We start from the raw sequence: 12,500 nt of genomic DNA, 5'->3' as shown, positions 1-12,500 counted from the left end.
TAACAAAGTATTGTTTGTCAATCCACTTTGATTACCCTACTTCTCCTCTTCTACATCATAATTCTTTAGCATCTGTTCTTTTCAAAACGTGTGTGTTACACAACTTGGGAAGCTTAGATTTTGTTTGCTCTAAATGTGGAGCAAAGGCTTGGAAGGCTGAAGAAAAGACTATTCGAACATTTGTTGGCAATATTGTTGCTCCGATGGAAGAGTTAGGCTACTTCCTTGAATGAACCAACTGAATTGAGAGATTTGATGAGTTCAACCTCAACAAGAAGTAGAGAGTTTTTACATAATATTTGGGGATATAGTAATGTATTGGAATTTGCATCTCTTGGTGTCCATATTGATGTCATTATTAATTATGGTGGGAGAGGTATATACATTTTTAAGGTGCATGGCTCAGTTTATCATAATATTGGTTCTTTGGCACCAGTTGAAGGTTGCAATGAAGTCCCACGCTTTGCCCAATTATACTTTTTTGATATTGAGCATGAGTTGAATAAAAGATTGCATCATGTTCCAAATTTAGATCGTAGTATTCTGGAGTGCTTACAATCTATGATGCAGAGAGTAAATCCCTATGCCGATGCTCTACGGTGTGTTGCTTCTCTATGTAGAGATGTTATTGCTCCCAATATTAGGATGGTTATTGCATAGCACCGACGTAATGGTTGGCAATATCTTGCTCCAAGGGGTTCTGAAGTTGCTGCCATTGTGCTTGGAGAATGGGATGATAGGAATATTGGCCATCGCGACATTGTGTTGAATTTTCAACATGGAGGCTTGAAAAGAGTCTCCAGTATGCACAGAGCATATATGTATTCATTGTATGTTTTAATGTTTCCAAGGGGAGAATATGGGTAGCATCCTTATTTAGAGACTAGCAATGAAAAAAAGGTGAGTCAAAAGCAATATTATAGTTTTTGCTTATAAATAATAGATGATATAGTGAAATGTTTTCTTTGAGGGGGTAGGCTACTACAACAATATATCGTTGATGCCTTTAGTACTATGGAGGAGTCACGAATATTGTGGATGAGAAATAATCAAAGAACATTTTGTGTTGAAGTGTACCAAGGATTGGTTGACATGGTTGAAGCTAGAGATGGCTTAGAGAGGGCTGAAGGTCAAAATGTCGGCCGTAGAATTGTGTTGCCTTCTTGTTTTGTTGGAGGTCCAAGATATATGTGTCAATTATACCAAGATGCAATGGCAATTGTTTGTAGAAAAGGTAAACTAGATCTCTTCACTAAATTCACATGTAACCGACGATGGAAGGAAATTGATGATGCTATACTACCTGGGAAAAATGATATCGATCGTCTTGATGTGATTGCACGTGTGTTTTATCAAAAGTTTCAAGATATGATGCATTTACTCATCAAGCAAGCTTTATTTTGGGAGGTCATTGGGCATGTCTCAGTGATAGAGTGTCAAAAGCGAGGTCTCCCTCATGCTTATATATTGTTGATACTTGCATCGGAATACAAGCTTGTAGATACAAGTCACTATGATAAATTGGTTTGTGATGAGCTCCTTAAACAGAATGTGTTTCCAAAATTATTTGATATAGTGAGCCACTGTAAATTTCATGGACCATGTGGTCCTTTGAACCCAAATTCTCCATGCATGGTTGATGGAAAATGTAGATTCAAGTTTCCACATACATTTAGTACGTCTACGATTGTAAATGAAAGTGGATATCCAGTGTATCTAAGAAGAGAAAATGGAAGGTTTGTTCCGTCAAAATATTACAATTTGGATCATCATTGGGTTGTTCCTTATAGCCCTCTCTTATCATTGAGATACAAAGCCCACATTAATGTTTAAATTTGCTCAACTGCCATTGCTATAAAATACCTTTATAAGTATGTTTATAAGGGACATGATCGGGCCACTCTTGTTTTTCAAGATTTTGAAGGAGTTATTGATGAAATCAATAGTTATGATCCACGTTATGTTTTTGCATCCGAGGCTATGTGGAGAATATTTGGCTTTGACATGCACAATGAAAAGCCATCTATTGAACGACTCCAAGTACACCTTCCATCACAAAATATGGTTACATTCCAAGATTGTGATGATATATCAGACTTGCTGAATAATGAGCGAAATAAAAAAACTACCTTGACAGAATGGTTTTTTGCAAATCAAACTATCCAAAAGCAAATAGCCTCACATATACAGATTTTTCAAGTGCTTGGGTTTGGATTTTTTTTTAATAAAGATATGGTATCCAAGATAACAAGGAGTTTCTATTGGAAGAATGTATAATAACGTTCCAACTGCTGTGAAGTTTATTATCTGCGAATGCTACTAAATATTTGCAAGGAATGTAAATGCTTTGAAGACTTGCAGACATATGATGGTCACTTTTATGCTGCATATAAGGAGGCATGTATAGCTAGAGGATTATTGCAAGATGATGAAGAATGGTTACTTTGCCTCCAGACGGCCTCTTTTTTTCAAAATGGAATGCAATTGAGACAGCTCTTTGCAATCATGTTGTTCTTTTGTGAGCCACTACATCCAAGTGCTCTATGGGACCGATTTTGTAACAAATTTTGTGAGGACTATGTTTATGCTTTAAGGATGTGTATTCCTTATGCAAGTGTATGACTTGATGTGGCAACAAATGAAGCTTTGCTTCACATAGAATGCTTCCTACAACAACATGGCAAGAGGCTCTCTGATTATATGTTGCCTGCAATAGACCCAACTGTGAGGTCCCCACCCCGCCGTCTCAAACGACGGATCTAATGGTAAACCTGGTGGCCACTAGATCTATAGAGGAAGCAAACAAAGTGGTTCAGGGTTCATCTAGCGGACGATCTCTCATCACAAAGTGAATCGAGTTCAAACCTACTAGCAACGAGATCTAGCTCCACCTCGCATGGGAAGCGTGTTTAACTTATCTAGCGATCCTAAGACCCACCTTCCAAGAGGAGAGAAATCCCGAGTGCCTTTTTCCCCATGTTTCAGAGGCACGTACACTTGAGACTTCGCCGCTCTAGAGGCAATGAGTAATACTAGTGTCGATTTAAACACTATAAGGATGAAGAGTTCCCGACCAATCGGGACCACCCTTCTCATAGGCATTGGCAACCTGAGCCAAGCCCCCACTTTCCACCCCCACACTCACACTTCCTTGTGTGTCGTAATTACTACCACAATGACTGCTCAACATAAACATTCCTTGATTAGATTCCAGATCACAATGTTCGTTAAGACAACCCTTCAATTAGTATTGCAAAGCGGCACCAAGACAGTACTCTAGTAAAAATTCTACTCAAACTTATTCATTAAAATTCCAATGTTCTGGAGGTACAACATCCCCCCTCCAGCGAGAGTTTACTCCTCCCGTTGTCGCCTAGCTGCCCATACAACTAGGTATGTCCATCGCATAGAAAGAACGACATGGAAATTCCCACCGCCTAACCAGCAGACGTGGGTATTTACCGCTTAACCAGCAGTCGTGGATTCAAGAGCCCTTAACCAGGAACTCTGCCCCCTGTGATCAGGAGGGGGTTTGGACTAGTATCAACATTGGAAATAGAAATAAACATGCCGAGCTAAATTATCCCTAGCAGACATTCTTTCCTATTTCAAACAGTATATCCATCAACCATTCTTTCCTACTTAGAATTTAGTATACAATTGAATTCAAATGCCGAGGTTTCCATCGGATTTCTCCAACATGTTTAGGGATATGTTCTTTCCTAGCTAATCGTATGCAATGTTAAATTAAACAACTTGAATAAAATTGCGACCTACCTCTTCCATTTCTTCGTCAATGGCCGGTGAGATGGCCAGTGCTTGTTCGTCCATGGGAGCTTTTCCTTTCCCGTTCACATTGCTCGTTCCCACCTCGCGGTCATGGGCACCACCGAAGTGAGTTCTCTTAACCGGCGCCATTTTATACTCACTACTTTAAATGATAAACTTGAAGAAAAGAGCTAAGGTCCGAGAGCATCATAACAATCCAAATGGCAGATTAGAATCATTGAACAATCCTCCTTATGCAAGAGGGTTAGATTTTTCCTTCAAGACCTAGTAATTTTATGGGTAATACTTTACTTGTCCTATGGGAACCGGCTCTAAAGTTAATCACTTGGCTTAGATGATTAATAATTTCAGAATTTTACTAATTAAATTACAAGAGAGATGAATTAAGCAAGCTCAGTCACTTTCCTAATGCAATTAGAAAGATGCAAAATTACCGCATGCATAGGTGAGAGAAAATTCCCTTCTTAGTGGCTTAATGATGGATAAATTTTGCCTTAATCACATCCTAATGTGTGAGAAAATTGAATCTAACTTAGTTACGACAATATTGAGTGGTAAAAGAAAGAATTTCATCGAATCTACATCATTACCGGTTGACAATTAATTACTATGCTGCCTAGAGAGAGAAATCTCCTCTAATCTAGAATTAATCATTGATTAAGAGTGATGAGTGGCTGCATAAATTGCTAATTGGATGATGATTATGTAATGGATTATAGCTTGTAAAATTAGAGAGCAGCTATTGGGAATTATAGCTAGGATTAAGCATAGTAGATGAGGAATTAGGAGAATAATGAAGAGAATTACAGAAGAGCATAAATTAAACCATGATTACCGTGATTAGGGGCTGAAAATCCTCTCGATTTTCTTATCCAAATGAGTTCTCAAGACGAGAATTCGGCAGCACTTCCCTCCTTTGCTTCTCCTCCAAAAATTATGTGTGTCGGCAGCACCTCCCTAAGGTGTGTGTGTAGAGGTGTGTGTGTGTGTGTGTGTGTGTGTGTGTGTGTGTGTGTGTGTGTGTGTGTGTGTGTGTGTGTGTGTGTGTGTGTGTGTGTGTGTGTGCGTGTGTGAGCACACTCTTAAATAGGCTCCTTCCAGCTGAAAATCGAACTTAGCTGCTATAAGCAGCTGAGTGAGCACTCACTTCATGCATTGGCTAGTCTAGTTTCCTGCCTACCAAGTGTCCAATTAGCTAGTCTAACTGGCTCTCACACTCACTCTCAAGCTTGGAAAATCTCCCACAACTCCCACAAGACAAGAGGGCGCCCCCTAGCTACTAAAGCTGGCTCAGAGTGGCCTGGAACCTGCTCCCACACAGCTTCGAGCCCCGGTGCTTCCCCGCACAACTTTAGGAAAAATTGGTTTTATGCTAAAACGGCCCATACGAGTCGGAATTTAATGCTGTAAATTGCTATACTAAGCTCTAACTAAGTTGTACTGGTCCGAGTACCTGCCATATCTAGCAGTCCCTGGGGTCCAAAAATGCATTTTTTTCAAATTCGGGGTACGGGTGCAGTTTTTCGAGACGGTCAAAACTAGACGGGTCGGGTGACCAAAAACTTACTATTTTTGGAAATTTTCACAAAAATTATTTTAATTCACTTTTGGAAGCTTTATGACATTCTAAAAATCATGGCATCGAGAGATTTTGGAAAACTGCTAATAATAGTAACTTTTTCCATTATGATTGTTTCATGGTACAATGGTGTTCTTTTAGCTCGGGGTCGGAGACCTTATATCCTCCCCAACGTGAAAAATTTGAGATGTCCTCATTTCAAGAATACATCTGGGTAAATTTTATGCTAACTACTTAGGTACATATATCCCTTGTCGAAAGTAAAGTCATCCTTTGATAATAGAATGGTCCTTAGCTTTATGCGTCTTATTCTGCTGAACTTTGATGAGATCTTGGTGCTTGAATTATTGCTCACTCGGATTAGCAGTTGCAGCATACAAAGTTGTTCTCTCATCAGCTTCGTCACCCATAGTTGGTTGTCTCACTACGGCATTAGCGAAAGCTCCGCTTCCTTGTCCTATGTTTCCTCTTCCTCGGCCTCCTCTTTCGTTTGGTTCACCTCGCCCGTTGACGTTTAGAGGTACATTATTAGCACCAGATGTTTGGGAAATCCTTTTTGGACATCGGCTTTTGTAATGTCCATACTCCTGGCACTCAAAGCATCTTATATTAGGAAACTCGGTAGCTGCCGTAGTAGCTACTACAGGACGATGGTCGTATGCAGGGTTAATTGGTCTGTTACTCCAGTTTTCTGTCCTGGCCCTCTTTGACAAATAGTATTGACTATTTTGGGTAGTCCTCTGAATCTCTTTAGCTAACGGTTTGGCCCTTAGTAAGGCATCTTGCAGAGTTGCTGGCCTGAGAGCTTCTAGTCGGTTGTTCAAGGGGTCGATGAGTCCTTGGTAGAACCGTGCTACTTGCTGTTCCAATGTCATCCTAGGAGCATATCTCCGAAGTGTGACGAACTTCGAGTAGTATTCTTCGACGAAAGAAGTCAGTTGTCGAAGTGAGAAAAACTCATTCATTTTCAAGGCTTTGTGAGCGGGTGGTAAGTATCGCTCCATCACGGCAGCCTTGATGTCTTCCCATGACTGGGAAGATCCCTTGATATCCAAGTCCCTGCAATGTTGCTTCCACCATATCTTGGCATCGCCAGACAAGAGGAACATTGCAAGCATGGTTTGGTTCTCGGGTTGAGTTCCCGCAGCTTCAAAATAGTCATCCATTGCTTCCATCCATACTTCCGCATCTCTCTCCACATTTGCCCCCTCGCCCTTAAAGAGTGGAGGTTGTGCTTGTTTAAGGAGGAGCTTCTTCTCTTGCGCTGCCGAGTAGAGAGCAGCAGGTGGTGTCTATCCAATGGTATAAAACTCATTACTATAGCACTCTTCTCAAATGAACCTAAGCTTTTCCATACTCAAGAAGAATTTTAACTTTTGGGCTTAACCAGCCTACTTATCTGTACAGCTATCACAAAGGATTTAACCATTCCACCATTAGTTTAAATTCCATTGAATACATCCAAAATTGTCCGATAAATAATGGTAAAAACTTTACTTGAGAGCTTTGATCCATACTTATAACTTTATGTGAATCAACAAGCTACCTGCCCGCAGCACTAGTCGCACCAACGACTTCTCAAAAAACATCATGTGGAACCCACTGAATCCCAACAAGCTCAACGAGTAAAACTCTTTAACATCACTCAGGAGACAATCCATTAGACAAATCCAATGTCATTATTCTGGGAAACATCATGCTCAAGCTTTGTGTACGAGCTATCCTATTATCACTTATTTTTCAAAATTTCAAACAACATCATTTTTCCAGTTCAAACCTATAGCTCTGATACCAGGTGTGAGGTCCCCACCCCGCCGTCTCAAACGAAGGATCTGATGGTAAACCTGGTGGCCACTAGATCTATAAACAAAGTGGTTCAGGTTCATCTAGCGGACGATCTCTCATCACAAAGTGAATCGAGTTCGAGCCTACTAGCAACAAGATCTATCTTCACCTCGCAGGGGAAGCGTGTTTAACTTATCTAGCGATCCTAAGACCCACCTTCCAAGAGGAGAGAAATCCCGAGTGCCTTTTTTCCCATGTTTCAGAGGCACGTACACTTGAGACTTTGCCGCTCTAGGGGCAATGAGTAATACTAGTGTCGATTTAAACACTATGGGGACGGAGAGTTCCCGACCAATCGGGACCACCCTTCTCATAGGCATTGGCAACCTGAACCAAGCCCCCACTTTCCACCCCCACACTCACACTTCCTTGTGTATCCTAATTACTACCACAATGATTGTTCAACATAAACATTCCTTGATTAGATTCCAGATCACAATGTTCGTTAAGATAGCCCTTCAATCATATTGCAAAGCGGCACCAAGACAGTACTCTAGTAAAAATTCTACTCAAACTTATTCATTAAAATTCCAATGTTCTGGAGGTACAACATCCCCCCTCTAGCGAGAGTTTACTCCTCCCTTTGTCGCCTAGCTGCCCATACAACTAGGTATGTCCATCGCATAGAAAGAACGACATGGAAATTCCCACCGCCTAACCAGCAGACGTGGGTATCCACCGCTTAACCAGCAGTCGTGGATTCAAGAGCCCTTAACCAGGAACTCTGCCCCCTGTGATCAGGAGGGGGTTTGGACTAGTATCAACATTGGAAATAGAAATGAACATGCCGAGCTAAATTATCCCTAGCAAACATTCTTTCCTATTTCAAACAGTATATCCATCAACCATTCTTTCCTACTTAGAATTTAGTATACAATTGAATTCAAATGCCGAGGTTTCCATCGGATTTCTCCAACATGTTTAGGGATATGTTCTTTCCTAGCTAATCGTATGCAATGTTAAATTAAACAACTTGAATAAAATTGCGACCTACCTCTTCCATTTCTTCGTCAATGGCCCGTGAGATGGCCAATGCTTGTTCGTCCATGGGAGCTTTTCCTTTCCCGTTCACATTGCTCGTTCCCGCCTCGTGGTCGTGGGCACCACCGAAGCGAGTTCTCTTAACCAGTGCCATTTTATACTCAATACTTTAAATGAAAAGAGCTAAGGTCCGAGAGCATCATAACAATCCAAATGGAAGATTAGAATCATTGAACAATCCTCCTTATGCAAGAGGGTTAGATTTTTCCTTCGAGACCTAGTAATTTTATGGGTAATACTTTACTTGTCCTATGGAAACCGGCTCTAAAGTTAATCACTTGGCTTAGATGATTAAGAATTTCAGAATTTTACTAATTAAATTACAAGAGAGATGAATTAAGCAAGCTCAGTCACTTTCCTAATGCAATTAGAAAGATGCAGAATTACCGCATGCATAGGTGAGAGAAAATTTCCTTCTTAGTGGCTTAATGATGGGTAAATTTTGCCTTAATCACATCCTAATGTGTGAGAAAATTGAATCTAACTTAGTTACGACAATATTGAGTGGTAAAAGAAAGAATTTCATCGAATCTACATCATTACCGGTTGACAATTAATTACTATGCTGCCTAGAGAGAGAAATCTCCTCTAATCTAGAATTAATCATTGATTAAGAGTGATGAGTGGCTGCATAAATTGCTAATTGGATGATGATTATGTAATGGAGTATAGCTATGTAAAATTAGAGAGCAGCTATTGGGAATTATAGCTAGGATTAAGCATAGTAGACGAGGAATTACGAGAATAATGAAGAGAATTACAGAAGAGCATAAATTAAACCATGATTACCGTGATTAGGGACTGAAAATCCTCTCGATTTTCTGATCCAAATGAGTTCTCAAGAGAGAATTCGGCAACACTTCCCTCCTTTGCTTCTCCTCCAAAAACTGTGTGCCGGCAGCACCTCCCCAAGGTGTGTGTGTAGGTGTGTGTGTGTGTGTGTGTGTGGGTGTGTGTGTACTGGGTGTGTGTGTGAGCATGTGTGTGTGTGTGTGTGTGTGTGTGTGTGTGAGCACACTCTTAAATAGACTCCTTCAAGCTGAAAATCGAACTTACCTGCTATAAGCAGCTGAGTGAGCACTCACTTCATGCATTGGCAAGTCTAGTTTCCTGCCTACCAAGTGTCCAGTTAGCTAGTCTAACTGGCTCTCACACTCACTCTCAAGCTTGGAAACTCTCCCACAACTCCCACAAGACAAGAGGGCGCCCCTAGCTGCTAAAGCTGGCTCAGAGTGGCCTGGAACCTGCTCCCACACAGCCTCGAGCCCCGGTGCCTCCCCGCACAACTTTAGGAAAAATTGGTTTTAGGCTAAAACGGCCCATACGAGTCGGAATTTAATGCTGTAAATTGCTATACTAAGCTCTAACTAATGCGTATTGGTCCGAGTACCTACCATATCTAGCAGTCCCCGGGGTCCAAAAATGCATTTTTTTCAAATTCGAGGTACATGTGCAGTTTTTCGAGACGGTCAAAACTAGACAGGTCGGGTGACCAAAAACTTACTATTTTTGGAAATTTCCACAGAAATTATTTTAATTCACTTTTGGAAGCTTTTTGACATTCTAAACATCATGGCATCGACAGATTTTGAAAAATTGCTAATAATTGTAACTTTTTTCATTATAATTGTTTCATGGTACAATGGTGTTCTTTTAGCTCGGGGTCGGAGACCTTACACCAACAATGGAACATTTAACTGGAATTGGTGCTATGGCTAAAGAGACAATGTTCAATGGTTATGAGCAGTGTATTGTAGCAGATCGTATGGAGAGTTCATTAAATGAAGATCAACGAGATGCTTATCACCAAGTGCTACAAGCTATTGACACACATTCAGGAAAGATATTCTTCTTAAATGGTCCCGGTGGCTCAGGAAAAACGTATTTGTATAATGCACTTTTGTCACAAGTACGAGGAAGATGTGAAATTGCTCATGCATGTGAATCATCTGGTATTGCAGCTTTGCTTTTGAGTAATAGAAGAACCGATCATTCTAGGTTTAAGATACCTTTGGAGCTTCATTCTGAATCAACTTGCAATATAAAGGTAAATAGTCAACGTGCTGAAGTTCTAAAGAAAACAAATCTAATTAAATGGGATGAGGCTCCGATGACACATCGATATGTATTTGAGGCATTGGATAGAACCTTAAGGGATATTATGTAGCAAGACACTTTGTTTGGTGGAAAAGTTATTTTGCTTGGAGGTGGCTTTCAACAATTACTACATGTTGTACGAAAAGGTAGTCGTGCAAACATTGTAAATTCTTCACTTTGTCATTCTCATATATAATGGAAATATACACAGATACGGAGGCTTATTATAAACATGTGTATACTTGATTGTGGAAGAAATTTGCTTCAACAAAGTTTTTCACACTGGGTGCTTGACATTGGCAATGGGGATGTGAATAATGGAGGAGACCATAGAGTCAAAATACCTTCAGACATGATGCTTCCGACAAATAGCTTGACATACCTTCTCAACTTTATATATGGAGATTTGCATTGTGTAGAAGGTCATGGAACGAGCAATACTTGCTCCTCGGAACAAAGAGGTTGATTCAATCAATGACTATGCATTGCCAAAAATATATGGAGACTCAAAAGAGTATCTTACTGCAGATTGAATTTGCATGTCTGAGGAAAACACGCGTTTGTATACAGTGGAATACTTGAATAGCCTTACACTTGATGGTGGTTTTTCGCCTCATGCTTTGGTCTTGAAAGTAAATGCTCCTATCATGCTATTGCGGAATTTAGATCCAAGACGTGGATTATGTGATGAAACCAGAATTATATGCAAACAATTCAATTGCAAGGTAATTGAGGCAGAGATAATAACATGATCAAATATTGGAGAGAGAGTCTTTATCCCAAGGATAGATTTTGTTGCCGGAAGTCATAAGGGAATTCCATATCAAATGAAGCGTCATCAATTTCCAGTCAGGCTAACTTTTGGAATGACCATCAACAAAGCATAAGGACAAACACTGGGAATTCTTGGTCTATATCTTACATCATCAGTTTTCTCTCATGGACAATTATATGTTGCAATGTCACGTGTGTGGAGTGTAGCTACTGTGAGAGTTGTTGTTAACACTGAAAACACTCAAGCGGAGTCATGCTATACTCCAAATATTGTATTCAAGGAAGTATTGCAACTAGAAAATTCATAATATCAAGTATAATATTGACATATTGGCTTTCACTTAGATCAAAGTATTTTGCACAAATAGATCCTCGACGCAGTGCATCGTACATCATGGGTCATATCACTGAATTTATTCGAGGTATTTCTCTTATTTTTCTCTATGTGAAACATTAACTTGCCCTATTATTTTTAAGAAGAATGGTAGAGCTTGGGTTGATTCGTCATTACAAGATTTACTTGAGTTGGATCCAAAAAATAGATTTAAGAGAAGTATATTGAGCTCCAGCTTAATATCTTGATCCTGTTAAAATAGCACGACTAAGAGTGCTATGTAGATATATTCCAGAGCCTTGTTGGCAACGATGTAACGTTTGAAATCTTTTTGATTGAAAAGTTACAAAATCGTTTTTGGTTTGAAATCTCTCTCTTTATTGATGTGCTTTTGTGTAATCTCTCTCTCTCTCTCAAAAAAAAAAAAAAAAATCTAAAAAAAATCAATCTTGGTATCACCGCATTCATCTTTTCATGAGGATTCTGATGCAATTTTTAAATATTCAAAATGATTAAATTTGCAAAATCTCCCCCAAGAATATTAAAAGTAAAAGGCTTGTTTGTAAACCGTCCCTAAACTGGCTACTTTATCCTAAGTCTCTCTCTCTCTCTCTCTCTCTCTCTCTCTCTCTCTCTCAACATAAATCGGCATTTGACAGCATATAAACAAGTATCATTAAATTAATTTAATTTGTGTCATGGTAAGAGCGAGCAAGACCCGTCGGTAGGCGGGTCGCGTAAGCTAGTAGTATAGCCTTGGCACTAAGTGACACCTATATTTAATGCGGGGAGGAGTAATAAGATCGACGGACAAGGCTGAGGGGCGAGACTTGGAGGCGCACTAAACATGGCCAACGGAAAAAACGAGGCACGCTACCAAAAAAACGAGGGGTATTGAACTTGGCCAACAAGAAAAACGAAGCGTGGCAAGGAGATTTGAATTTGTGATCTCGTCGTTCGAATTTAGGGTCGCATAAGCTAACCACCTCACCCACACATGTATTGTGTATCCACAATCGTTTTTACAACATTATATTATGA

At 40.0% G+C, this 12,500-nt stretch overlaps 1 protein-coding gene across 1 annotated transcript; it reads left to right on the top strand.

The window, feature by feature from the left end:
• Positions 1 to 9,938: 9,938 nt before the first annotated feature.
• Positions 9,939 to 10,421, top strand: LOC147435712 (uncharacterized). Its single transcript, XM_086487770.1, has one exon. It carries the CDS (start codon positions 9,939 to 9,941, stop codon positions 10,419 to 10,421), a length of 483 nt encoding a protein of 160 aa, XP_086343896.1.
• Positions 10,422 to 12,500: the final 2,079 nt, after the last annotated feature.

The sequence above is a fragment of the Adiantum capillus-veneris genome, chromosome 18 (assembly GCF_014529385.1).
Source record: "Adiantum capillus-veneris isolate H3 chromosome 18, ASM1452938v2, whole genome shotgun sequence".
In the NCBI taxonomy this organism is placed as follows: Eukaryota; Viridiplantae; Streptophyta; class Polypodiopsida; order Polypodiales; family Pteridaceae; genus Adiantum; species Adiantum capillus-veneris.
Note: the sequence above shows the minus strand (reverse complement) of the source record. Positions and strands in the feature narration are given on the sequence as shown.